The 27752-nt window shown below is 54.7% G+C and overlaps 1 protein-coding gene across 5 annotated transcripts in view; it reads right to left on the bottom strand.

Moving 5' to 3' along the window:
- Positions 1-13504: 13504 nt before the first annotated feature.
- Positions 13505-27752, bottom strand: part of KIAA0232 (KIAA0232 ortholog) — an 83630-nt gene continuing 69382 nt past the window's right edge. For 4 of the 5 annotated variants that reach the window (XM_028126858.2, XM_088021244.1, XM_028126868.2 and 1 more), the window contains 3 exons: positions 22205-22313; positions 18113-18210; positions 13505-16016 (listed from right to left, as the gene is read on the bottom strand). In XM_028126858.2, coding sequence (XP_027982659.1) covers positions 15837-16016; positions 18113-18210; positions 22205-22313 — 387 coding nt within the window. In that variant the 3' untranslated portion in view covers positions 13505-15836. The remainder of the gene's footprint in view (positions 16017-18112; positions 18211-22204; positions 22314-27752) is intronic. The other variant, XM_028086964.2, reaches the window with a different exon arrangement.

The following is a 27752-nucleotide window of genomic DNA, read 5'->3' as shown; positions in this document are numbered from 1 at the left end:
CGCTAGCTGCCTGCGGCCGACAGCGGCGCGCGCCCTCGCCCCGCCCCGCGCGCCCGGCCCCCGCCCCGCGGGCCCCCCCCGTCCCGCCCCCTGCCCGCCCCGCCCCGCGCGCCCTCGCCCCGCCCCCTGCCGGCTGCCGCCGCTCTTCCGCCCGGCCGCCGCCCCCCCCCGCCGTGCAGCCGCCGCTCCTCGAGCTCGACGCTCGCCCCGCTGCCACTCCTCGGCCGCTAGCCCGCCGGCCGCGGGCCCCGGAGCGGCGTCGCCGGCCCTTTTCCCTCCCGAGGGCCCGGTGGAGCCGCGAGGGGAGGGCTGAGGGGATCTTCGGGTCCGCCCAGCCCCCGTGGACACCCGCCAGGGGCCTCCGTACCTGGTCGGCTCCACCCGCGGCCATCTTGGAAGTGGGAAGCGGCCGGGAGGGGGAAGGGGCACGAGCGGGCAGGGACCAGGCGTGGGGAGCCGAGCGGCGGAGCGCATCGATGGGCGCCCCTGCCCCGGAGCAGGTGTGCCGGGCGGACGGGCCCGGGCCCGGGACGTGCGGCCCGGAGAACGTGGGCTCGGCATCATCCCGGCCCGGCCTTAGTCTCTTGATCTGTAAAACGGGCTTTTCTGGTAGTTCTCCTTTGTCGAGCTGTTTCACGGTGCCTAGCGCCGTAGTTCCACACTTGGCTGCACTTTAGTGTCGCCTGAGGATTTTGAAAATTCCGACGCCCATGCCACGCCCCAGCCCCATTAAATCACAGCCGCTGGAGGTGGGACACAGTTTGGGCCAGGTCTGTGGTAAAAGCCGTCATGCAGAGTGGGAGATGAGGTCGCTGGCCCTGGGTCCCAGAACGGGGCCGGAGCAGAGGGGGGTCAGAAGCCAGGTGCCCCGTCCGGAACCGCCTTCCAAGACCGGGCGAAGCCCTCCTTCGAGAATCTAGGCTCCTGGGGCCAAAGCGGGTTTCTCTTGTGTACTGCTGTGTTTCCTGGGCCTGGCACGTAGTTGGCACTTAAATATCTGCTGCATTGTTATATTCGGGGGACGTCAAGAGCAAAGACTTCAGTGGCTGGGACCCGGGCGGCCTAGGGTGCTCCCACACTCGGCTTGGAGCCCTCGGGGCTGTCCGTGGCAGAATTAACCAGAGAGGAAACGTAAGAGAGACGGATCAGCTGAATCTGAAGGAGGGTTTGAATTGGCAGAGCAGTCAGGGACAGGAAGGGTAATAATGTCTCCTACACAGAGTATCTGGAAGACTGCAGTGGAAGATGAATTTGTCGGAGCCAAGGTCATTAGTGTTGGGCCAAGGAACCCCTGGCTTGTTTCTCCTGCCTGCGTCCTTGGTCTAAAAACTCCTGTGGGGCACCGGGGTGGCTCAGCCGGTTAAGCACCTGCCCAGGGTCCTGGGATGGAGCCCTGCAACAGGCTCCCTGCTCAGTGAGGAGCCTGCTTCTCCTTCTCCCGCTCCCCCTACTTGTGCTCTCTCTCTGTCAAATAAATAAATAAAAACTTAAAAATAAATAAAATGTCTTCAAAAAAAAAAAAAAACCCTTAGCCCCTATTAGTTATGATGGCAGGAGGGGTGAGAAATAAAAAGGCAATCTCTTAAGAGAATATATTAACATCCCTTACAGTGCTTGGTGCATAACAGAAGTTTTACGAATGCTTACATTTCTGGTTGATTTTAAGGAACAAATGCTGGGTCTCCTTCAAACTCCAAACATGCCTTCCCCTGCTTATTTTAAGGAAACACTAACAGGAAAGTACAGACTTGCTTCGGGCCTGACTTAATTAGCAACCTAATAAATAGGATTACTAAGTCTGCCCTTACAGTGTTCCTTGCAACGCCCCCAAATCCCCTCCTGCTCTCATTCTGAGTCTTAAGGTTTTAAAACCCTACAATGACTAGGAACCATTGTTCTGAAGCCAGAACTAAAAAAATAAAAATTATGGCCCACAGATTTACATGTGGCGCCCTCTGTCTGCCTTTTCCTCACCCTCTCCCCATCCTGCCACGCACCCCCAGTTCCCTGCCCCAGCCCAGAGTCCCCCTCCCTGGGGCCCGTCAATCACTTACACCCTCAGTGAGCCTAACAATTAAAAATGCAAGGAACGAGATAAGCTGTGTGGGCGCCTGCACCCGTCACCTGTGAGAACCCGGGCACCTCCCAGAGCCCATCCGTATATATTTTAGGGTGGCCCGTGCCATGTCCCAGCCCTGCTGCCTCACTGCTGACTGCCTTGGCAAAGCCATCCAGCCTCCCCCATGCAGACTGAACCCTGAGATCCGCAGAATGATTCTCAGCCTAGTGGTTCCTTTAAGGGCTGCAAAGCCATTGCTTGAAGTAGACGAGCACTGGCCGTCAGCTCCCTTGGCTCAGTCCCATGCCCAGGACTGGCTGACCTGTCCTTGGCTGTGTCCAGAAGCCTTTCCCCATCTACCAGGTTCATAGCACCTCCACCACCCAAGTTGTGTGAGGATTAAAGACAAAGTAAGTGGCAGTGATGGTTAAATGTAAAAAACCGTCTGGCTTTGTCAGTTTCTGGCATGTCTGGGGAGCTCTTGGCACCTCCCCAGTAATATGGTATAGAGAAAGTGTGTTGGTCAACCCGCCGAGGTGAGGGGGGATGTGGGCCTCCTCAGAGAGCCCACGGAGGGACTTCAGGCCTGACCTCCGAGCCTCCCTGGGCTTACTAAGCAGGAGGAGGTGCCAGACAGCCACAGAAACCACCCCTGTACCAGCCCCGTGCTGGACCCTGGCCACACCAGGGTGACTGACCGCCCACAGTTCCTGCCCTCACAGACCCCCAGTCTCGAGAGGCAGATGGACATGTCACCTCACCAATTCAGCCCCATCTCCTTGCAAGGAAAATGATTCGCTGACCAGATGCAGACCCCAGAAGGGTCATAAGCACAGCGTCAGGACCCTTACAGATCCTCAAGCCCATCCTCAGAGGGGAAACTGAGGCCCAAAGGGCAGATGGGGTGGGAGGTGGGCACAGGATGAGGCCAGAGGCCTCTTGCCCAGCAATACCCCTTTGCATCTCTTCTCAGGAGATATGGGGATCTAGTCTCCCAAACACACATTTTGCCCCTGACTTTGCCGCACCCAGCCCCCGAATGTGAGCTCCCTAAATATCTGTTGAGTGGATGAATAAATGCTGCTCACAGTTGCACCTGTACCTGGAGCCATCCCAAGCACCCTGTGCCATCCTGGCTGTTTCACCCCATTATCACAGTCAAGCCCCACAACCTGCCAAGCTCGCACAGTGACTTGGATTTTGCAGGTAAGGAGACAGGCGCTGGGCAGTGAGGCTGCCCAGTCCAAGGGCCCACAGCGTGTTTTCCACTGCCCAGACAGAAGCCCTCGCCCGCTCGCCCTCCCCCCCCCATCTTCCTTGTCCCCAGCCCCTGTTTGAGCCACCAGGGCCAGACCATCCCCATGGGGCAGAGGCAGAGCGCCCAGCCCTCATTTATTTCAAAAGTGCTTCCCCGCAGCCCAAGCGTTTTCAGAAATCCACCAGAAAACTCATCCTTTCTGCCTTTATTCCTTGGAGGGCTACCTCCTTCACCGCGGACATGGGAGTGCTCGCTTTCTGGAAATGCCTGGAATTTGGGGTTCTCTTGTTACTTCTGGAAATTAAGCAATATAATAAAAGTAAAAAATAAAAAAATAAAAGCAGAGGCAGGGGTAGCCCGGGAGAGCTGGAGGTCAGGCTTCCCACAAACTCAGCCCAGAGAAGACAGCCAGAGGTGCAGAGATGGAAGAGCGAGCCACCAGGGAAGCCACCACAAAGCCTCTGCACTTGGCTTCAAGAAGTGGCCCTCAGACCCTCACACCAGAGCCATCAACTGGCATTTTACTCCCAGTTTTAACAGGTGCACTTACCTGTCTCCTACCTGCACTAGGTTCAACTCACTGAATGCAGGGAGGCAGATCTTCTCATAGCAACACTTTCATGAGCGAAAGCTCCAGCAGAGAGGGAAGCGAAAGAAAAAAAGTGTAACACACAGAATCTCCTCAGTCTATTAATACACTTGAAAGGAGCTAGCCTTAGAAAGTTACCCCAAATTTCAGGCAAAGACTATTGTAAAAAGATATTCACCGGTGTTATTTGCAATAGTGAAATGGACATAACGTACATGTCTGATCATAGGGGAGATTAAACAGAGAGACTCACAGGCAACCATTAAAAAGTGTTTATTATAGCACAGAAGAAATGCTTAAGTTGTAAGAGTGATACTGAATTTTAAATAAAGTTTAAGCGAAGAAAATGGAATATGCATCATCCACAGGCATGAACAGGAAGAAGTAACACTGAAATGAGTCTCGGAACACACGACTGATTCTGTCCCTATATATTTTTTGAAACTTAGATTTCCCCCTGACAAGGATATGCTCTGTTTATAATGCAGATGGGCTAGGATGCTCACTGAGGGGTAACCGGCAGACCGAGAATCACAGTAAACCGTCCGATGAGGGCTCTGAGCCCGGGGCCCCGTGCCTGGGGCCCCTTCTTACTAAAGCCCTTAAGCAAAGCAAGCACGGATCCGTGCTCACGCTCCAAGAGATTAGGGATCCGTGCACAGCCAGGCAGCACAACAGAGCCGCGTGGCCGTGGTCTGTGTGGCCCACCCTCTGTCACAGCGTCTCTAGGCACCCTAGTGACCCTACGATGCTCTACTGTTGCCCCGTTTCACTGGGCATGCTTGAACCCAGGTGGATCTGGCCCAGAATCAAAGGTCACTCATTCCCAGAGCATCCCAAGTAATTGGCTGGACCAAGTGAGTTATAATGAAACCAACAGACCCTCAGATTTAGGGAATGCATGGCCTTGCCAGGGGCGGGGGGAGGAGGGAGGGAGACCCGGGGAACCCTGTGGCCTCCGGCTTACTGAATCTTAAGAGGGGCTGGAGGCCTTAAAGGCTCTAGGTATAAAGGAAACAGTGCCTGGGGGCAGCGCTCCCCGTGCATGCACACCACAGCGGAATGTTCCAAATAGCTGTGTTTTTTAAAGGATCATCAGGTTGCCTGCTGCTGTCACCCTCAGAAAGCAAAGCCTGGTTTAGAAGCTGTGGGGTCTGGGCCCACGTAGGAGCTGCACGAGGAGGGCAGGGGAGGGCAGGGGAGGGGGAGGGAGGGGGAGCTCCTTCCCACACGTGATGATCTCTGTGGGGCACCCCTCCTGGCCACACAGGAGGCTCTGTCACTGCGCCTGAGGTCTGTCCAGGTTCACAGAACTACCTGGGGCTGTCCTCGTAAATGAGCCTTTGCTCCTGCTCTGCCCGCTACCCAGAACTCCCAGACGCCCTTCTTGCTCGGATTCCTGGTCCCTCCAGCGGGGGGGCTCCCAACATTACCCCAGGCGCCGCCAGACCCACACCATCCCCACCCCGATTATGCCTGTGTTGACGCCCAGGCCACCCTCCCTGATACCCTTTTGCCTTGTCGGGTCTCCATACAGTCCTCAGGTCCCTAGCAGGCAGCCCGGGACCCACCCCGAGGAGGGCAAACAGCAAAGCCTTACCGCCTCCTGCACCGTGGATGCGTCCACTCCCGTCATCCTGGCACCTGCCCGTGTCACAGAGAGGAAACTGAGGCTCAGACAGGGGGACCTTCCAGCCCAAGGCCCCATGGCAGCTAAGTACACAGGGAGGATGTGAACCCAGGCCCTCTAGCTCCAGAGCTCTGTTCTGGGCCGCTGTACCATATCCTGATCCTGGGGCGGGGAGGCCTCACACACGACTCACACCCCTCTGAGCCTCAGTTTGTTCACCTGTAAAATGGAGATGCCCATTGATCACCACGTCCTTGGGCTCTTGGGAGGACTTGGGGAGATGTGGTCCCTGGAGAGACGGGGGCTGGAGTGGGATCAGGAAGGAGCAGGTGGGGGGTGTGCGCGTAGGAGGGGGCACATGCAGCATCACTCTGAGGAGGTGAGTGGGTGGTTCCAGGGCGCATGGACTCGGGGCCATATTCTGGGGGACACAGAGGCCACCCAGCCTGCCTCAGCTCCCTATCAGGGCTCCAAGTGGATCTCTGAACCGAAAACATAGAAGAAGCACAAGAGGCCCCTCCAGCCCCTCCCGGGGCTTATGCAGGGAGACCACGTATGGTGAGGAGAGAGACCCAGGCTCGGAGCCAGGAGACTCACACCTGAATGATGATGGGGGCGGTGCATTTAACACAGCTGGTGGGAGGCCCCGGGTCTGAAGGGGTGGGGAGGCCCCTCTGTCTCCACCACATCGGCCTGGCCCGGGGGAGTGAAGCTCAAGCTCGGGGTGACCCGTGTAGGGCGCGGACACTGATTTTATACCCACCCCAGGAAGCGGGACCGTTTGAGAGTGCTGCGGGGGCCCCCTCCCAGTGCGGGCTGGGTGCGAGTCTGCATCCAGCAGGGGGCCCGCTCCCAGCGGAGGGCGAGAGGCCGGCCTGTGCCACCTCCGGCCCTTCTGACCCCACCTGGGCCCTTCAGAATGAGGCTCCACTGCTGAGCGAAAAGCTCACGTTTCCCACTCCGGGCTTACTGGTTTTCGTCTTTCGAACAGTTTTAATGATGGAAAGTGTCAAATCTACGCAAAGCAGGGGAGGGGTGCGGGCCCCCGCGTTCTGCCGCTCCCTGCTCACACCGCTGTGTCAAGTGCAGCTTGTATCACAGCTCGTCCCATGCCCATCTCCAGCACGACGTTTTTCCCCGTTATCCTTCTGTCTTTTTATTGTGTTCAAATCAAGTTCCAAAGGCCACAAACTGCACTTGGTAGATAGATGTCTTACACCTCTTCTAATCGAGTTTCCCCTTCCTTTGTTTTTCCTGTGCCACATACTTGTGGGTGACACCGGATCGCTTATCTTGTAGAATTTTCCACCTTGCGGATTTGGCTGGTTGTAGTCTGGTGGTGGTATTTAACGAGCTCCCTCCTCCCTGCCCCCCATTTCCGATAAACTCAAGCAGTGGTTCTCAGCCAAGGGCGATTTTGCCAAGTCCTCTGAAGTGGGTCCCTTAGGAAGCTCTGAGTGGGGGATGGAGGCACGGACCCATCTCGGGGTCACTCCCAGGGTCCAAATGTGTACTTCCTACACGTTCCATCAGGAGGGGATGGCTCGCCTCACCTTGAGTGAGGTCACCTTGCTGGCTTAATATCATCATTAGGGCTGCAGAATGGTGAGACCTGTTATTTTTAGCATAATGCAGTTATGACTTTAATGCTTCTTCACACACAGTTTACAAAGGGCTTTTCCATCCAGGATTAAACAGCCAAACTCACTGCTACGCTGGAGGTGGGCTGGATAATCTCTGAATGATTTTCTCCAGATGAGGAGACGGGTCAGAGCAGGGAAGTGGCTTGCATTAAGACCCCAGAGATCAGCAACAGCACCTGGCTAAGCCCAGGCACGGTCACCTGCCCAGGGCCCCATTCACAGGAGTATAAGGAGCTCATCCAACTGTAGGGAAGGGAGGAAACTTAAAAGCTATAAAAGTTCTAGAAGAGTATTGTGCGTCAGCTGATTCTGAAATCCCTGTCCAACCTCAGAGACCCCTATTGTACCCTCGACACAAATGGTGCTCGTTCACACCTCTCCACGCTCCCTGCTACCTCCAGGATGAGCCTTTCGCAAGAGCCATTCAAGGCCTCTCACAAACTGACCCCTGCAACCTCCCTATTTCCATCTCTTCCCGAATGACGGTGCCCACCCCAGCCATACCCACCTGGATGCTGCCAGCCAGACTCTGACAAACTAACCAGAGATTCTGGGATGGTCTGACCAGTTGATCTGGGCGGCCACTACAGAGGGAATTAGCACCTATCCACCACCCCATACGTGCAGGCACATTATTCCTACTCAGCCTGGCGGTCGGTCTCGCTTTGCCAGTTGTACAGAGGAGGAAACTGAGGCTCAAGAGGGTGAATGGCTTGCAGAAGGCCACATGGCGGAAGAGCCAGGCGGTCTGGACCCAGCCCTGGGCTCCTCCAGCTGCCCCACGTGGCCTCCCTCCATCGGGCTGGTAAGTGGAGGCTCCCCACTGCACACCATCCGGTTTTCCAGGCCCAGGGAGGCCGTGCCCAGGCAGCGGCTTGCCCAGCTTTCTGGGATCTGTAGGCAGGCCGGAAAGCCAGACACTGCCACGGAGGAAACCATGTTGTTGTCAGCAGCCCATCTGCAGTGATGGGTGGAGACGGAGGCTCGGCCAGTCTCTCTGGGATGAAATGTGTTATTCGTTCTGCAGGAAGGGCCACGCCCCCTCTGAGTGTGTGGAATCGATGGTCGTGGCTCCCTCCTCCCCGTGCCCTGCCCAGAGACGCCCTCGACCTTGGCAAGGCCACCCAGCTGGTCAGGGCAGAGCAGGGCCTCACCCACTTCACCCTGTCCTCCCCCCCCCCCCACCAGCGTGTGGGCTTCCTGTGGTGTGTGGGTTGGTTGGGGTGGCGGCAGGGAAACTTGGGGGTTCAGATAAGGAAGAGTCTCCAGATGTAAAGAGCTGCCTGGACTTGGAGGCACGCCTTCCTTCAGGCCCCTCAAGAATGGCCGTGGCTCAGGTGGGCTGGAGAGATGGAAGAGGATGTCGTGAGAGCTTCCTTCCCACAGAACCAGGGCTGCGGGAGGTTTACTGATTTAGAAAAACAAAATTTATTACCAGCATCAGGGTTAGGGCCTAGCACATAGTACGATCTTGATACATATCTGTTGAATGAATGAATGTTTCCAAACCCCGTTTATGACCAAGGCCCAGAGACCTCCTTTCCTCCTAATTAGCAGCTTCATGCCAACATGAACAAGACCCCAGCCCCCAAAAGACCCCAACCTGCAGTCGTCATTTCCACTGTGAGGACTCAGTAAGCTCAAGGCACAGACCAGTAGGCAATGAGGCTCCACTGCTTGCCAGCCTCGTCCAGGTAACAGCGTCACGTGTGATGGCATTAAGTCTGGGGGAAGCATGTGCGAGTGGGGGGCCCAGGTTCAGCATGAGGAAGTCACCCAGAGTTCCAGGTCTCTCACTTCCTCCCCCACTCGGGAAGGGGAAGTGCAGGTGGGGGGTGGAAGAGGCAGGGAGGGGGAGCCCAGGACCCCCCAACTGCGTGGAAAGAGGCTCGCCCAGCACCCTGGCTAGGGCCTTACGTGGTGGGGGAACTGCCAGGCAAATGCAGGCTCCCAAGGGTGGTCATGGAGACAGGTGCAGGTGTGGGGGAGGGGGCAGCATAAGCACAGGGCAGCGCAGGGATCAGGGCCAGGTCTGCCACCGCTGAGTTCTGTTAGTTGGGGGTCCCTAATGTCTCTGAGAAGTTGTCAGGTCTGTGATCACTGGGCTGGAGTGAGGCAGCCTAGCCGGGGAGCCACAGGGCTGGGCTGTCCGTTATCGCTGGCTTGCAGCTTGCGGTTTGTGGGAGGCGGCCGTGGGCATGTTTGACATTTGTGGCGAGCAGGAATTGGGGCCCCAGGTCTGTGAGAAGGGCCAGAGTCAAGCCCAGAAGGGGGCAGGACTTGCTCAAGGCCCTCAGTGACCCCTGTGAGCCCTGGGGTCGCTCGAACCTGGGGTTTAGGGCACTCAGGCTGGGGCTCCTTCGATGCTGCTTCCTCTTTAGCAAAGGGAGAATGTGCCCGAAGGCACCCCCCGGCTGGGCCAGTGGCCTCTCCCAGCAGGTCAGGCCCACAGTGGGCCCAAGTTCCTGTGGGGGCTCTGCCCGGGGGCCTGAAAGACAAAGTAGAAGCCACAGTGGTGGGAAGGTGGGCCCCAGACCCGGGAGTGAGGAGCCAGCAGCAGACTCGGTCTGGGGCCTTCGGCACAAGCTGGGGCAATGGACAAGCCCGGATGGCTGGGAAGGACCCTGGTTGATGGGCTTGCAGTCGATGTGCTCAGGCTGAGGGAGCAGCAGGGTCAGAGCAGGGGCCCCTTGGGGGCCGGAGCTGGCTTCCAGGACTGGCTCAGGACGCAGGAGCGTGTGGGGACAGAGGGGCGGGGGGGGGGGGCGGGGAGCCAGAGGGGAGGGCGAGGCGCACTCTGGAGCTTGTCCTCCGGCCGGTGAGGAGGAAACCTTACCTGTCACCAGCCGTGCCTGAAATGCACACCCAAGGTCACAGGGCTGGGGGACGGCCGAGGACCAGCTCACCTAACCCCCCTCATCTGGAAGCTGAGGGCGGTCGTCCCCATCTGTGACTGCAGGATGGGTTCGGGGGAGGCCAGGGCCTGCTGAGTGGCAGGCCAAAGGGAGGGGCCTCTCCCACCTCCCCAGACAGGCCCCGAGAGATCCCCTGGACTGTGACACGAAGTGGCAGGCCCAGTCTGACTGAGCTGCAGCAGGCCATGTGCCTGCCCCCTTACGCCAGACTCGGCTCTGAGGGGACACCCGGTTGTGCCGTGGCCCCAGCCACTGCCCCCTGGCCCAGACACCAACTGGAGCTGGAGCCGGCCAGGGCAGCTGGTTTCCTGTCTGAAGGGGGACAGTGTGACCTCCCATCAGGGAGAGGGCAGGACTGAGCCAGCCACATGGCCATGGTCAGCACCCAGCTGCACTGGCCTCTGTAGGGCCTGACCCCGAGGCTCTACTACGCCCCCCTTTGCCATCCCCCACCGTGCAGGGGGAGAAGAGGGAAGGAAGGGGCAGCCTGCGGACGTGATTTTTCTTCTGAGAGTTACCAACTGGGGTGCAGCAGCTTCTCCTTTGCACTTCCGGCTTTGCCTCTTTCCTGGGCGCACCCCCAGGACACCCCCAGGACGGGCCCGTGTCTCCCCGACTCTGCATTCTGGCTGTGCTATCTTATCTTTACAAACCTACCCTCCAAGAGGTCCTGTTACGGTCTCTGCTTAGGCGGACTTCAAATCCTGGCCCCACCTCGAAGCTCGCGCGAGGCTGCAGGGGAGTGCCTGTCTTCCCACCTGTAGAGCGGGCAAATGCACCTACTTCACGGGGCTGTCCGTTAACACGACCCGATGCCTGGAAGGATGCCCGCTGTTCTCGCTACTAGCAGACTGGCGGACACCATCCACGTGTTAGGTGGTGAGGTCACTGCCAGTCACTGCTAGTTCAGTCCAGTGAGGCAACTGTCCCTGGCGATCCTCTTTCCCCACACCAGTGACGCAAGGCTAGTGGCGGGCTCTCAAGCGGGGGTGCCTTTCCCGGCCTCTGTGCTCGAAACAGTGCGGCCGGTGATGCCGCCCAGCCACCGGCTGCTCTCAAGAGAAACCCCAGGCTGGGCGCCCCTTTCCGTTCCTGGACGGCGGAGCAGGTGTGGCCCCAGGCACGCACAGCCACCAGAGCAGCAGCTCAACACTCCTTTACAGAGAGGGCTTTAGGGGCGCCTGGGCGGCTCAGCGGGCTGAGCGTCCGACTCTTGATTTCGGCTCAGGTCACAATCTCAGGGTGTGACATGGAGCCCCACAATCGGGCTCCGCGCTCAGAGGGGAATCTGCTGGAGATTCTGTCCCTCTGCCTTCAACCCCTCCCCAAAATAAATAAACAAATCTTTTTTTAAAAAAACAGAGGGCTTTATACCCCTTTGGTTGAGAAGCACCTAGCCGTGATGTCACAATTCCTGTGGACAGAGCCGAATCTCCAGGTGACCCTGTGCACAGAGCAACGGTCTAGTGTGGGCACCGGTAAGCAAGTAGGCTGACCACAGTCAAGGTGGCCCCAAGGCACACCTCCCGTGGACAACCTATCAAACCAGAACAAGGGACCACCTTGCTGCACGAACACCCTCCAGGCCTGTCTCAGGCACTTCCGGGAGGGGAGCTCCCTGTCCAACTCCAACTGGGCACTGCCGCTATACCCAGGAAGACTCGGGCCACGCCTAGGCAGTCAGCGATTATAACACACCGAGTTGGGGTAGCTGGCCAACTAGCCAGGAAAAAGGGAGGCTGAATCCTTAAGGCTCACTCCTTGTATATAATTTACATGCTTCAAAGACCAACTCGACAGGGGTGCCTGGCTGGCTCAGTCGGAAGATCACGTGACTCTTGACGTCAGGGCCGTGAGTTCGAGCCCCACATCGGGCAAAGAGCTTACTTAAAAAAAAAAAAAAGAAAGAAAGAAAGAAAAATCTACATGAAGTAGATGGGTTCTAGAAACACAGAAGTATATGCTCTTACACTCTTTCAAGGTGAAGAAAGCATTTAAAAACATGCACACACATCCCAGAAACCATTAAAAAAATAAAAAAAGGATAAAACAACACTGAAATGCTTCTGTATAGAATCCACTTGTCCTCTGCCCCAGATGAAAGACAAATGCTAACTGGAGAAAGTACTTGCCTGAAATAACCAAAGCTGAGGACCAGCTTACAGATGGTGAGAGAAAGGATGTCCGACTTCCAACAGAGGCCCTGAAGGACCTCCTGGTCCATGTGATGCTGGAGCCTCATGGGTGCAGCAGGCATCCACAGGCCACAACCCCCTCAGGAGTGACTGTACAAGGACACCCAGGTTTACAGGTGTCCACACAAGGGCTATGCAGAGTACTGACTACACAGAAAAGGGACATTCTACACGCGGATCAGTGAAGAACCTACTACATCTCTAGAACAGAATAATACAGCTATAAAAACTTACATACAGGGGCGCCCGGGTGGCTCAGTCAGTTAAGCACCTGCCTTCGGCTCAGGTCACGACCCTGGGGTCCTGGGATGGAGCCCCACGTCTGGCTCTCTGCTCAGCGGGGAGTCTGTATCTCCTTCTCCCTCTAACCCCCACTCGTGCTCTCTCTCTCGAAATCTTAAAACAAACAAACAAGAAACTGAGGCAGGCCCATAGTCACAGCCATGAGAAGACGTCCGCGGGAAGCCGTGCGTCTGAAGTCCGGAAGAGCAGGGGAGCACGGCCCAGAGACAGGGTGTGCTAGTTGGACACACGCTCAGCGGGATGTCTAGAAGGCGCTGGGCACGGACAGGAGCAGCCACCAGCTCCGGCGGCCGTGGCAGTGCAGAGGAGTTTTCCCATATATGTATATATATATATACACATATATATATATATTTTTTAAGATTTTATTTATTTGAGAGAGAGACACAGCGAGAGAGGGAACACAAGCAGGGGGAGTGGAAGAGGGAGAAGCAGACTTCCTGCGGAGCAGGGAGCCCGATGAGGGGCTCAATCCCAGGACCCCGGGATCATGACCTGAGCCGAAGGCAGACGCTCAACAACTGAGCCACCCAGGTGCCCCAGTTTTCCCTTATATTTTAAAAACACACTGATTTCTTTTTCTACAATGAACACTGATCCTGTTAATAAATTTTTTTCATAAGAAAAAGAAGTTTTGTCTACACCTATGGACAAAAATGCTGTGTTCTTTGCAGGATTCAGATAGGAGCTAGGGTTGGAGTGGGGGAGTGACTTGTTTATCAGGAGGACCCTCTCCTCCTTTTCCAGCAAAGCAGAATGCCAGCATCTTGAGCAATGCCTGTGAGAGCTAAATCCCTTCATCTGGAATGATGTGACCTGGGCACTTTCTATCTTCTCCTGACCCAGGTCCTTAAGACAAGGCTGGGGCTCGTTACAAAAGATTCTTTGCTATGATAAACAAAGACAACCAACTGTTTTTCGAAATTTTTATTTGGTGTTAACTCCACAAGAAAACAAAAAATCAGTTACTCTGGTGTACGTAAAATCAGAACAATACAACCACGGGGAAAAAAATCTCAGCCCAGGAATGGAAAACGGATACTTCAGTGCTACAGATATGCAATGCGCTTCATACCACAGGGCGTTTCAGCGTTTTGCCAACTTTTTAAAAAATGCTTTTTCTTTGTGATCATCCATTCACAAAACTAAAAACCACACTTTCAACTCTGTTGCTGAAAGCCTCTGGGCTTCAGCCACTTAGCTATGAAAACAAATAAATACATAATCTGGCAATCCCCTTGCCCATTTATAACCCAACCCCTTTCCCCCGTGGAAGGTGCACCGTCTTCCGGCCAGTGCGGGAGGAAGTCGGTGCCTCTGCCACCTGGAGCCCTGTCTTGATAAAAAGCAGCTGTCCAAAATCAACTGAGCTAAAGGTTGTATCTGAAATATATTTATTTGGTCTCTGCTACATAAGCAACGATTTCTAGAAGGATCGTCACTGTAGTGATTTTAGGAATTTACAACTTCCAATTCTTTTTTGCCTTTGCTGTTAAATTATATTTCAGTGCAGATGCTAATCACTTTTTAGGAAGCTCCGGAAGAAAGAAAAATACATAAAACCTTATAAAGTCTGTAAATAAATAACAGCAACATAAACCTTGCACACACATACACACACACCTGCACACGTACACACGTGCACACGCGCACGCGCGCACACACACACACACACACACACTTTAAAGTGTCTTAAGATGTGCTGTGTAAGAACAAACCCTGACATGTGGTGAGATCCAAGCCGACCATCCACCAGGTTTCTCATGGTGAGGACACACACAACCCGGGGTGATTCCACAGCCTTGGAGTTGTCTGTGTTCTCAGTTACGACACAGGCAACCACACCTGGGACTCGAAGCAAACCAGGGCTTTCTCAGCCACTCCGGCCCCCGGCTAGTGAACTGGACAGGGTATGCACTACCTGCCAAGATTCGTGGCGAAGCTGTCTCGTCCACGTCAGACTTCTCTGCGGTTCCTGGTGTTACAGACACGCTAAACTGATTTTACACATTAGGTTTTGTTTTTTTAAATAGGAAAACAATTTGGTTTCACAAACACCGCTCCTCGCAGCTCCACCTGCTGCCCGCTGGCGTGAAAACCCGAGGCGGCGGCCATCCTGAGCGGGCAGGACTTGTAGGAGACAGACTGACGGCTGGGCCCCCACGGGAAGCGGGAAGCGGGAAGCGAGTTCCATGAAGCCATCACAAAGGTCTGGGAGAAAGCACGTCTCTGCCCGCCCCCAGCCCACCACACAGAACTTGCCCAGAACATTCTCTCCAACACAAAATGCGATCTAAGCTCGACCGAATCACGGCCATGACAGCAGCTGGCTGTTGCAGCCAGGGCTGCTTCGGGGTGACGAGGTGGCCTTTACTGCATGTCAGACGTTTATAATTTTGAGTTCTGGAGGCTTCGATTCAATGGAGGTCACCAGAAAATCATAATTTGCAACTAAGACCCTCACCACGAGTAACCCTGAAGGGGTGTTTTGGCGTAAAAGTAACCGCAACGTAAGAACAGGCTGGGGGTACGCTCTTGCCCCACTCGGCCTCCTCTGCTACCCCACACCCCAAAAGCCTTGGCTCCTCCAGTTAGCAAGAAAATCACAAACCACAGTATCTTCCATGATACTCGAGGGGGGAGAATCCTAAGAGAGAAAACACAGTATTTTGTAAGTCTCTAAAAGCACACCCTTGTGGTTCCTACATCAAATGTACATGAGATCTGACTGAATGAAGACCGTGGATGAGTCACCCATGCTTCCCTCTTGCCTTGAGAAAGGCCCCGATCCATTGCAGGGGTAGGTATTTATATCCCAGTTCTGAGAGAACAAAGCCTAAAGGTTCCAAAGCTCAAGTCTCTGGAGAGCAGAAGTGGTTGCGGACACCGCGGAGCTAAGGTGACAGTGACCGGGCTGCAGCTGGAAGGACAGACAGCAACTGCAGTCAAGATGCGGAAAGCAGGGATGCTTCTAGACAAGCACATGCACACCCATTCTTGATTGGACAACACAATCTAGTCTATTTCAAATAGCCAAGAATTCAACAGCTTGGAAAACAAAAAATCTTCAACAGGATAGCTGTCCTCAACTCTAAAATAAGCAAGAAGAGAAAGATAATTGCTGATCTGAATCAGTTAATTGAAGAAGAAACCTAAGTTGTTGCTTTAGATTAACAGGCCTCACAAAAGGGTAATTTGCCATCACATATCACTCTCAAAAAATAATCTGTACTACTCTGCAGGATTAGAGATGAGTTCGAGAAAAGAGCTCTTCTTCGCCAGGGTCCGCCCACTCGCCTCCGCCCTCCGAGCCAGAGCCCTCCGAGCCGGAGCCGGCGCTGGAGTAGATCTTTCTGCGGAAGCCACTGGATTCTGCTCCGGCATCTCTCTCTCCGGCACACCTTGCTTCATAAACAGAAGACACCTGGGATTAAAGGAACAGTTTTCAACAGATCAAAAGCCAGACTTTTTTCCAAAAGGGCTACATGAAACACTCTTGATATACAGAGATCACACGGCAAATCGCTGGCTTTCTTGGCAGAGCTAAAGAATATGAAGAGTTGCACTGCTTCAGAGCAAACCCAACCACCTCTCCTCCGTGATCCATAAAGGGTCCCAAATCCTAATTCTGTATGTTCAGTTCAGTCCCTGGGACAAAACGTTCCACGTGTGAGGGCTGCACAAAACCAATGTCTAAGGCCTGGCCACAGCTGGGGGCTGGGCTGAGCACCGGGAACCCCAGGGAGGTCGGCACGGCCGTGTCCTCCCCAGGCTCGCCTTCCAGGAGAGCCCACAGCAAGCCAACCAACCAACACAACTGCACGCTGCGGTGTAAACCAGGTGATGTGGCGCAGACAGGACACACACACGTCATACAGCTGCGACAGGGAAGGGAGTTCTGAGAAGCATCCTCACCTGAAGGCTGAGAAGCAAGCCTTGTACAAGGTACAGCCAAGAGCTTGCCTGGGAGCCTGGGGGCCGGGCTTCAGGACTGGAGTTCTAAAAACTCTTTACTGTGTGGGATTGTCCCCCACACACCAGATGGTCAGCATCTCTGTCCCCCAAGGACACTGAATGCAAATGGCAGCCCCTCCCTCGTCACAGTAACTACCAGTGCTCCCCAAACCCAGTCAGAGTTATTAGCAACACCACTCTCCCCCCTCCATAGCAATTAGTAATGCTCCCCCTACCCCTGAAGTGATTAGCAAAGACCCCTTCCCCCATAGTGACCAGAAACATGCCACCCCCACCAGCCAATTACAGTAACCAGCGACATCCCCCCACCTCCCTGAGTCACAATAACGAGCAATGTCCCCACCCCCCAGAGTAACCAGCACGCCCCCAGTCACAGTAACTAGCAAAACCCCCCCAACAGTAACCAGCACTCCCCAGTCACAAGAACCAGCAGCACCCCCGCCCCCTGGTCACAGGAACCAGCAACACCCCCATCACAGAAACTAGGAACACCCCCATCCTCAGAGTACCCAGCACCCCCCAGTCATAGTAACAACACCCCCCATTTCCAAATGGCAGCAGCATCCCTGGTTGGGACCCCCGAGGCAGAAGCAGAAGACAGCCACAAGGACGGAGGGCAGAAGAGAGGATGTGGGGCCGGAGGCACGGGGCAGCAGAGCCACACAGGGCCTTTCTGGGCAAGGTGCAGTGACGGAAGGCCACCATGGTTAAGAGCGGGAGTCGCCGAGTCCCAGCTGAGGCACACAGCTCAGGTCTGCACGGCCTCAGGCGGGAGGTCCCGAGTCTGTGCAGAATGGCACAGGGACGGCACCCGTCAGGTGTTGGGAGGACCCGCGAGGGGGCGCTCGGCCTGCACAGGGTGCGGGAGACGGGAGGAGGCGGAGGGGCGACGGCTGACAGGCGGGGCGGTCAGGGGCCCGGGGCCAGAAAGCGGCTCCCAGGCGTGGGTGCGGCAGCAGGGTATGCTGCGGGGCACCATATTCACCGAGGGGGGAAAGACAGGGCTGCGGGTGCTAACACCCTAGGGTGCTTTGGGGGAAAAGTCCTCACAGGACCTGAGCTGACACAGAGGAGAGAGACACGTTTCCTTTGATTCGGCCGCCTGCCTGCCTGACGGGAGCTCAACGGCCTGGTGGGGAGGCGGTGGTACAGAAACTGAAAGCGGCCTGGGGCCAGGGCTGAGACCAGAGTGCCACGCTGGGCGTAGTGAGGGCACAGGACGGTGGGGTCCGTCCGTCTGCTGAGCGCACCGGAAGGGCTCCCTGCTGGTGCCCACCCAAGGGCTTCTGAGGGAGTGACAAGGTCCAACTGGTATGCAGAAATTCCCTGTGGCAGCACTGGGATGGCCGAGGGTCGGGGCGGGGGAGCAGGAAGCCTTGGTAGTCAGCGGATGGGGTGGGAGGCGATGCGGGCGGAGGCTGAGGGCCATGGAGCCGGTTGACCTGGGAAGGCGGGTGGGCGGAGCTCCCAGGGCTCCCAGGCTCCAGCCTGAGTGGCAAGGGGGTGTGGCCGTTAGTAAGTTAGTAAGGAGGACAGTCCACTTACCCTATTAAAATCTAACAGACGCTCGTCGTTACTGGGTATGTCTTTACCATCTGGACACTCTTCTATACCATTCTCTCCCTTGGCATTTGTATAACATTCTTAATCATTTTGAATGGAGAAGGGAAAAGAGGGAGAGGGGGGGAAATTTCATTAAGACAAGGTTATGAAACAGACATTTTTGTTTCCTTTTTTGCTGAAGTCAGATCAGTCAGGTGTACCAACCCTTTGGAGAAGTTAAGTACTCAGTAAGAGTAGACCCGGGCACCACCAGCCAAGCCAGTATGCATGAGCAAAATACTAACACACTGCTGATCGAGTTTTTAAAAAATAGGCCGGCATAACCCACACATGCCTGTTATCCCAGCATGAGACATTCATTCAACAAACACATATTCACGCCTGTAGTGGGGTAAGCCCTCGGAACACAGGCCCAGGCTCTCTAGAGCATACGGAGGGAGACAGCCGATGCACCGTGTGTGTTCATCTAACGACTAAACAAAGGGACTGCAGACGGGGAAGTGCAGCGGGGAACACAAAACAGGGTAACCACCTCGTTCGTTCCCTCCCAAGTCAACACCGCACTAAGTACAGCCTTCCTGTGTCTGCAGAACAGGGAAGAAAAAGGAGGCTAGTGGTTTGAGTAGCGGCCCACAGAAGGGGATGGAACTGGAAGCTGGAACTGGAAAGAATCAAATAAATCATTTAGTGCAAAGGTTCTCAGCCCTGGGAGCTTCACTGAAGCCAAGTCTGCGAGCCCAGGTCCCCAGATGAGATCCTGACTGAGCTGGTCTGAAAAGCTCCCAGGTGATTCTGATGCGCAGCCATAGCTGACCCCCACCAGTCTTAATCCAGACCAGCCCCCCACGCAGCTGCAGACACAGTGGTGAGAGAGGAGACGGCCGGGAGGCCCGATGTGGACCCTGGCTTTGAATCACTGTGTGCAAGTCCTGTAATGCCGCCAACTGAGCATCTGTTTCCTGTTGCCTGCGGTCCAGTTACCACGAGGTGTTCAATGAGAGGACATGCTACCCACGCGTGACACCGGACAGGACAGGACTGACACTCAGTGACCGCTGTGCCCTCCTACCATCAGGTGCTGGCCACATCATATTCTCCATGATCTTTAGCTCTGCCTGCCTCAGGACCTCGAAGTTACCAGCTCAGGTTCATGAAAATAACCCAGGCTCTGGGACTACAGAGACATTTTTACAAATACAGACAGTGGAGACACAGAAGGTCTGGTCACTGCCCCGGGCCTACCAGCTGGCAACAGAGGCCCCGGACTCCAGCTCCGTTGCCTCCCGAGCCCTTTACTGTTATCTATACAGTTTCCCTGCAGGGCTTTCTCGGTAAGACTAAAATAACACCCACACACTTACAATGAGCCTTCCAAATGTTCAGAATCCAGTGCGTGAGCTTGGAGACTGCCACTCAGGACAGACCTGTCGTGGCATGGAGCGCACAAGGCCCTGGTGCTCCGGCTGCTGGCTTCCGCCGGACCCTGTCCCCCCCGCACTCTCGGGTCGTTCCCCTTAGCCGAGCACACTGGGGCATACCAAATGCATCCTGCTCCCGCACCAGCCAGGGCTGCTGCCTGGGCACCACCCACTGCAGGTAGCCCCAAATGGCACAGGGCTTGTGTCCTCACTCCCTCCGCTTGTGCTGGGACATCAGCTCATCTGGAGTGTTCCCAGGGCCTGGCACAAGGCAGGCACGAGTCTATGAAGGCAGAGCAAGGCCGGCAGGTGGCAGAGTGCAGGGCTGGGGCTTCCAGGCCAGATGTCCACCCCGCTGCAGGGAGCCTGCACAAGCCGCCTCACTCCGAGCCTCCATCTCCTGCCTTACTGTAAAAAGGGATGGCCCTCCTCCTTCCTAGGGAGGCCAAAAGCTCCCAGGTCAGTCCCTAACTCGGAGCAGCATCTGCTTGTTATTAACCTCCAGCCACGCTGGGAGTTTCAGCGGTGGAGACAAGAGACTCCAGTCACTCCTGCTGAGGAGGCAAGAGGCGACTCGTTTTCCTGGCCAACCTGCTCCTGAGACTGCACGTCCCCACCCCCACAGGCTGAGAGAGGGAGGCTCGTCACGTCACCATCACAGGGCAACTGCAAGGATTTAATGCACAGTTGTGAGCTGAAGGTCACTCCAAAGCCTGGTTACCATTATCTACCACTGAGAGTTTCTCTATTTGCCACTTCATAATAAAACAGCACCGTGCACTAACCATCCCTTACAGCACCAACCTGCGATTGTACAGAAACCAAGGACCCAGAGCTAAGGGTTGGGACTGACTCCTTACTAACGAATGATAGAAAACTAGACTAAACCCCCACAGGGACTGGTCTTCCTGACCCCAGGCACTGCCTGCTGCCACATCCCTCTCTCTCCCCCTCCCTCTCTCCCCCACTCTCCCTCCCTCCCTCCTTCTCTCTCTCCCTCCCTCCCTCCCTCCCTCTGGCTGCACTACTCTGGGGCCCTCAGCCCCCCTTACCTGTATTCCAGTTAACTCATCAGTGACTGCGCACTCACCGGGTGCACAGAATGGATCTACGTCAAGGCCAGATTTGTGCTCCCCTCACCCTGGCGCCTCCCTGGGCACTGAGTGCAGATAGCTACTGTAGAGCGCAAAGCTTCCGGCCACAGGAAGACAGTCTGGATACAAACCTGAACTTGACGGCTAATGCATGATTCTGGACAAACTGTCAAACCTGAGTCTTAGAGCTTCCTCATCTGAAAACCAAGGCTGACATCTCACACGGCTATGGTGCAGCCTACGTGAAAGGAAAGATTGGGAGCACTTTCTAAACCACAGAAGGCAAGCCAGGTATTAGCTAATGGTAGAACAACAGGTCTTTAATAAATGAGGTTTGAATAAAGATGCTAAAAACGAAGACTCCGCTCTATGCTCTCTTTCTGACCCAGTGAACCTCTGGGAAGGAGGAAGGCAGGCTCTGGGGAAGGCCTCTTGGGGCTCAGAGCAGAGAGAAGCAAACAGCCCCGCTGTCCCCGCAGTGGGGGAAGGCTGGGCTGCGGAGGGAGGCAGGCGCCGGCGTCCCGAGCACCGGAGCGCGCCAGGCTTGGTGGGCAGCGAGCGGTGAGGCTCCACATTAATTACAGACGGACCGGGAGACACGCCAGACCCGTGAACGTGTGAATACTAACTAATGGCATACATGCCCTTTCCAGCTCCAGCGGCAGAGAATGTCGATGCCACAGCCCAGGGCAGCCCGGGAGCTGGCAGCACGCCCTCCGCAGCCCTGACTCCTCCCCAGACTTCGAGAGTTTTTACAGCTGCTGGGCATGTCCTCCTGGGAGGCTCATAGACCCAAATCACCTTCACCCAATGTGCTACTGCTCTGTCTGCCCCCTGCCGGAACCCCCCAACCCCCTCCTGCTGCCCACGCCTCATGGAAAGTCACTCCCGAGGAGCCGGCGTCCTCAACAAAACCTCCCGTCCTCAACAAGACCTCTCCGTGCTGTTCCCTCCCCTACTCCCCCTGCAGGGCCTGAGACCAGGCCTTAACCCTGGGCCTCCCAGACAGCCGCGGCAGGGGCCCAGAACCCCAGCTGTCTAACCCCTTCTCCACTCTGCTGCCAGAGCTGTTCTAAAACGCACACCGGACCTGACACCCTCCAATTTGCCATCTTCTCCATGGCCTTCCTCAATCTGCCTTCCTGGCCTCAGCTACAACCCAGCTGGGCCCAGTTGCCAGAGTCCATCTTGCCCCCGTGCAAGCTGTTCCTTTCACAGGGTCTGCCCTTCCCCCACCCCCCAGGCGGCTTCCTGAAGATCCCCCCACAGCTGATTACCCCCACCCCCCACCCCCCTCACGATTCACTGCGATCCTGAACAGGTTTTGGCAAAGGTCGGTCCTGCCTTTGTGTATTTCCATGCCTTTCCCCATACCAGGCTAAGGGTGGGCCCCAGTTCTCACTCATCTCTGTGTCCCCAGTGCCTGACAAATGCTGGCTATACAAAAGCCTCTTGGTAAGTGCTTTTCGGACTGCTATTCATAGTGAAAGAATGTATTGCTCTTAATGAATTAGAAATCCGAATGAGTGGATGAACCAATGACCTAACACAGGCCTCCTTACCTTCACACTCTGATGCAGGAAAGAGAGGAGAGTACAAGGCTTTTTCCCACCAGGTCTGCTTTTCTTGACTCCTATTCATTCCTTGAACATCAGTGTTCAATACGGGAAACTGTTTAGGTTAAACAAATACAGAAAAAGTTTACAAACTTTCAGGATAAAGGAGAAAATTCAAACATCATTAACTAAGAACTACAAATCCAGGATTTTTTAAATTGATGACTTTTGTTTTTAATACTGTTCTAGACAAGGTGAATTTATTTTTTTAGATACTATTTTTAAGTAATCTCTACACACAATGTGGGGCTCAAACTCACGACCCTGAGATCAAGAGTCACACGCTCCACTGACTAAGCCAGCCAGACACCCCAACAAGGTGAATTTAAAAAGCTAAAGTGTTGGGGCGCCTGGGCGGCTCAGGTCTCGATCCCAGAGTCCCAGGACTGAGCTCCACATGGGGCTCCCTGCTCAGCGGGAAGTCTGGCTTATCCCTCTGCCCCTACCCCGCTCTCGTGCTCTCTCTCACTCTCTCTCTCTCAAATAAATATCTTAAATAATAATAATAAAAAAAAAAGCCAAAGTGTTCATAACATATAAAGGAAGCTTTTCTTAAGAAGGACTTATATTGGAAGTGGAGTGAAGATCTTTTTAAAAAACACAATAAAACCCTTACAAGGCAAAATATCCCCAATGAATATGCCCAGGCAAGGCAACTTTCTAGATTTGGGAAGTGCAGAAAAATAACGGGGTGGTCCTAAGTCTCCACTGGTGTGAGACACTCCAGGGAAGAGAGGACCCTCTTCACCTTTACACACTCGGGCAGGAGGGAGTCAAAGACAAGTACGGGACGAAGGAAACCGTAGGCAGAGTTACAACCTACGTGTCTTTTTAACTCAACTACGTGCTCTGCTGAGAACCAAAGGACGTTGGGACTCAATCCAAATAAGGCCTGTGGATCCTGCATGCGCCTACTGCTTCAGAAGACATTTCACCGTGTGTTCAAGCTTAAAGCCTGAGCAGCTTTGGCAACCAACGACCTTCAATCCTCTGACGGGACTTTGTTCTTCTCTTACATGTAAATTGTCTTACGGGTCAAAGACTTTTTGATTCAATAATGTGTTTTTTATTATTTAACTAATGGAAAACACTTCCAACCTTCATTTTTCACTTAACCTAATTTTGCAAAAAGAAATACTCTCAAATTAGACACTGAAGGAAAACGGTACTGGGTACCCAGAGTGGCCAGTTCACCTTCACCGCGCTCTCCCCCAGCTTACTCCAAGGACAGCAGTCAGCACCCCGCTGATTTCATGCAAACGAAGCCACAACAGCCAAGGTCTACAGCTAGTTCAAGGAAATTAACTGCATCTGGCACCTAATTTCCAGAACCCCTAGACCTTTCCAGAAAGGCCCGGCCTGCTCTGCAAGGCGCACCTACTCTATGGGATGACAACTTAGTGCTGTGTGGGAGGAGCAAGAAGGCTCCCTGGACAGAGCAGCTGCCCCCAACCCCAAGGCACCACTGAAGGCAGGGCAGAGGCGGCTTGTTTGTACCTGCAAAAGAAAACGTCCCAGGCAGTTGGGGGCGATCAGTGTTTATTCCTGCGACTCCTGCGACCCCGTCCCGAGACCAAAGGAGTGGGGGCAAGGGTAAGAAAGGGAGAGAGAACTCATTGCGGAGCGTGGGGAAGGGCCGGGAGAGCAGGCTGGAGGCGTCAGCACGAACAGAGAGCAGACTAGACGAAACTGGAGCGGAGAGGCAGGAAGCTTCTTAGGAGCAGGACTCCTGTCTTATTTACCCGTGCGCCTCCGGGCACAATGCGGCATGCTCAACGTCTGCTGGCCTGAAGAAAAGGCTCCACCCGCACGCGCAGGTCCGGGATTATCTGGCCCACCATCCTCCGCTTCCCCCGGCCCCCACCTCGGGCTGAAACCACTGTTAAAGTCATGCCAGTTTCTGCTACAGTTTTAGGAATTTTTCTGCTTCCTGCCCTTGAAAGTCAATTCCAAAGGCAGAGACTTCTTTGTCGTGTTCTTTGCTACACTGAATACACACTCAATGAACCTGCATTATCTTAGGACGACATTCCAGTCCACTGTCTCCAACCACTAGTTGCACAGCAAAGATGACCATGCTTGGCTTGAATAACCTCTGCTGGATGCACGGATTCAACTTCTGGCCAACGGAGAATGGAGGGAAGGAAGCCAGACGAGGGCATGGCTGTGGGCAGGCCGGGCACCTCTGCCACTGTGCCGCTGTCCCTCTCCGACAGCTGCTTGGCTCGCTTTTGCACCTGTAAGCCCATCCTCACATGGCACCTTTGCCGAGAAGCCTGCCCCGAGCCCCTGCTTCTTGCGGCAAGTCCTCCAAGCACCCCTTTGTGCTGCAGCCCTGAGCCAGCTCTTGGCCCCCTCCACGGCACTGGTACACCAGCACACCGCACACCGACTAATGGATCGCATGCCGCTGCTGAATGTGACCCGCCAGGGCAGGGCTCTGCGCCTGTCCCCGGCACCCAGACCAGCACCGACAGTAGGGCTCCCCAAAAATACTTGACAAATGAATGAAACCATGAAAAAACAGGACACAAATTTAAGCCAGAAAGCCTGACCAGAAATGTTTTCAGCAAAAGATGGGATAGTCAGAAAGTCTTTATAGACATTGGAAGCTGGGTAGAGGCTCCTCCCTGAACTCTTACTAAGTGCTCCTGGGTTTGGGAAGACAAAGGTCATTGGTGTTCCTCTTCGAGTTCTACTCTGGGAAGAGCATGGAAAAGGGGCCCTCAGCCACAGTCAGCCCCACCCATCTGGGTCACAAGAGGAAAAGAAAGCCCATGTAGATGAAGAGCTGCCAAGGGCCACTGAGACCAACAAGGGACCCTGCGTGCCAAAGCAGAGGAAAGAACTCAGGCTCCGTCCCTGACGCTGGGCTCAGGGGCAGGGACTCCACCCCTCTGGACCTACGTGGCCTTCACAGTCAGGGGGAGGGGACAGAAATCCATTGCAGAAGGTCACTGTGGGCATTCAGTGGGATAATGGTGACAGAGCAGAGTGGGCACAGCGCCTGGCACAGGGGGGCCAGGTACCACACTCCAAGGATGGCCCCCCACCCCCTCCACTCATCAGAGCCTTCTGATGCCACCGTACACCCTCTGCGGTTAAAACAGCCTCCTCTCTGGGACCGGACCGCAAACTCCTGAAGACAGCCCGAGCCTTCTGCTGCTCTTTGGTGCTCCAGATTATACGACACTGGGTCGGCAATAAGTCAATGACAAGGAGCACACTTACGCCACAAACTTACGCACAAATGGAACCCGAGGCACACTTTGCTTCTCCTCACCTTCCATTTTATATTTCACAAGGCACAACCTAACTGCTGGCAGGTGCCTCTTCGCCTTTGCTCATGCTGTTCCTTCTGCCTCGAGCGCCCCGCCTCCTCTCCCTTCTGCCCCAGGACGCTCAGGTGTGTGCAACAAGCCTCCCTCAACTCTCACTGTCGGGACGGCTGCCTCTGGGCTCCCGAGGCATTCTGTGCTCACCTCCACCACGCCACCTCCCCTGATCCCTACAGTTACAATTGCCTAGATGCCCTAAAACATAAGGAACTGGCTATAGGCAAATCCTAATACATCCACCCACACAATGGAAGAGGATGCAATAAAGTGCCATTTCTGTGAAAAGAGAAAAAAGAAGAGGAAACGTGTGTGAACATGCCTTTGCTTCTACATGCATAAATAGCCTCGAAAGACGGGCCAGGACGCAAGCTCGCACCTGCCGCTTGGGAGAGCCTGTTTACTGTGTACACACACCCTCTTGTAACTTCTGAATTTGAGCCATGTGAATAAATGACCTATTTCAATTAAAGTAAATTATCTACTTCCAAAGTGGTCTTTGTAACTAGACTGACTTCTTCCAGTGCAAGGACGGTGACCTGTTCATACAGGACACCTACCTTAGTGATGGGCATGTAACGGGTATTCAAAAAATGTTTGCTGAACTGATTGAACTAAGCTTTTGAAAAGAATCCATGCTCCTGGACACCAATTCCATGAAAATTCCTACATTTTAAGTGTTTTCTTTTCTTTTCAAGTAAACTCTATGCCCAACATGGGGCTTGTGAACTCACCACCCTGAAATCAAGAGTCGATGCTCTGCCAACTGAACCCGTCAGGCGCCCCTAGAATTCCTACATTTTAGTCCATTTGCTCTGGACCAGGTGGCCTTTCAACAGCGACCTTTACAACAGGGCTCCCAGACTGCCCTCTCTCAGGAAAAGGGGGAAGAAGACCCTTGCAGGAGCTCCCCTAGACTGCCCAGGCAGTGTGAGAGTGGAAAGGCATATACTCCAGTCCCAGCCTGGCCCCCACACTGTCCCTTCAGGTCACTCCCTCAACCTTTCCGTACGTCAGATCCATCCAGGACGTGAGCTCCACCCTGACTCTGCACCATAGCACCGGCGCCCAGAGGCCGGAGCTGATAGGAGCGGCTATGCCGACCCTAGCAGACAACCCCACAATGTCCCTCAGGACTTTCCTAGCGACTGAGACCTTCCAAGACAACCCAGAATTCTGATAACACATAAATCCATCAACATACTAGAAAGCGAAGGAATATGGCAGTGGTATGATCTGTGGTAGAATCTCGCTTCTTCCCTCTTTTTCTTTCTTCCCAATCTGGAACCAGGTGAAATACAAAGTACATAAAGGAATATTCAAGGATAAAAAGTGGGGCAATAAACAAACAGGTAAAGGCTAACAACATTATCGGTTCTCATTCTTGGCAGCTCGGTTTCAGTGTTTCGGTGAGACCCAATGCATGCCCCCTAAGGGTCTCCGGGCAGGCTACTCAGAGCAGCGACCCTCGAGTCGCCTGTGGGGCTTCCTCCCGCCACACGCACTCAGGTCCCCCCAGGCACTGGCCCCACAAACGAGGAAGGCACAGTCCACTGCCATTAGGAGCGGATAATCTAACGAGAGAAAAGTACATAATGACTCATGAAACGTGGAAACTGCAACAGAAAAAGAGGCATCGTGCATGAAGAGAGGAGGGAGGCTTTCGTTCTGATGTAGGTGGTGGTGGGAGAGAAGGGAGAGAGAAGGAATTAGGACGAGTATCAGAAGGGGGGGCCTGAAGATAGCCTTGCTACCTGGGTAGGATCTAGCGGTAGCAGAGGTGGGGGGAACGTGCACCGGGCCAGGGGGTGGGGGGGTGGGAGACATTCAGCAGCTCTCCAGCCACAGGCGCCATGACTTCCAAGCACCCCCAACTGCCTTTTTACTAAGCTGCTCCTGGACACAGGTCAGGCACCGCTGATCAAGTAACGGCTGAGAAATGGGCAGATTGCTGTGCTTTTTTGTGGAACAGGTTATTACCTTCAGTGATATTTCTTGCACACTCAATTTAACCTCAAACCACTTCTTAGAAATAGTCAAAGGGTACAATGACTCCCATTCACAAAACTACCACTATTAGCTTCGTTTTACTGTGTGAGTCACATAGCTTTAGGAATATGCACTTGGTATAAAGTGAGGTCCATCCACGTAGGTTCTGT

This window comes from Eumetopias jubatus, unplaced genomic scaffold (assembly GCF_037043125.1).
Source record: "Eumetopias jubatus isolate StellerSeaLion01/CBP00866 unplaced genomic scaffold, mEumJub1_p1.0 scaffold_2, whole genome shotgun sequence".
NCBI classification, from domain to species: Eukaryota; Metazoa; Chordata; class Mammalia; order Carnivora; family Otariidae; genus Eumetopias; species Eumetopias jubatus.
The sequence above is the reverse complement of the archived record's forward strand: the minus strand, read 5'-3'. Positions and strand labels throughout refer to the sequence as shown.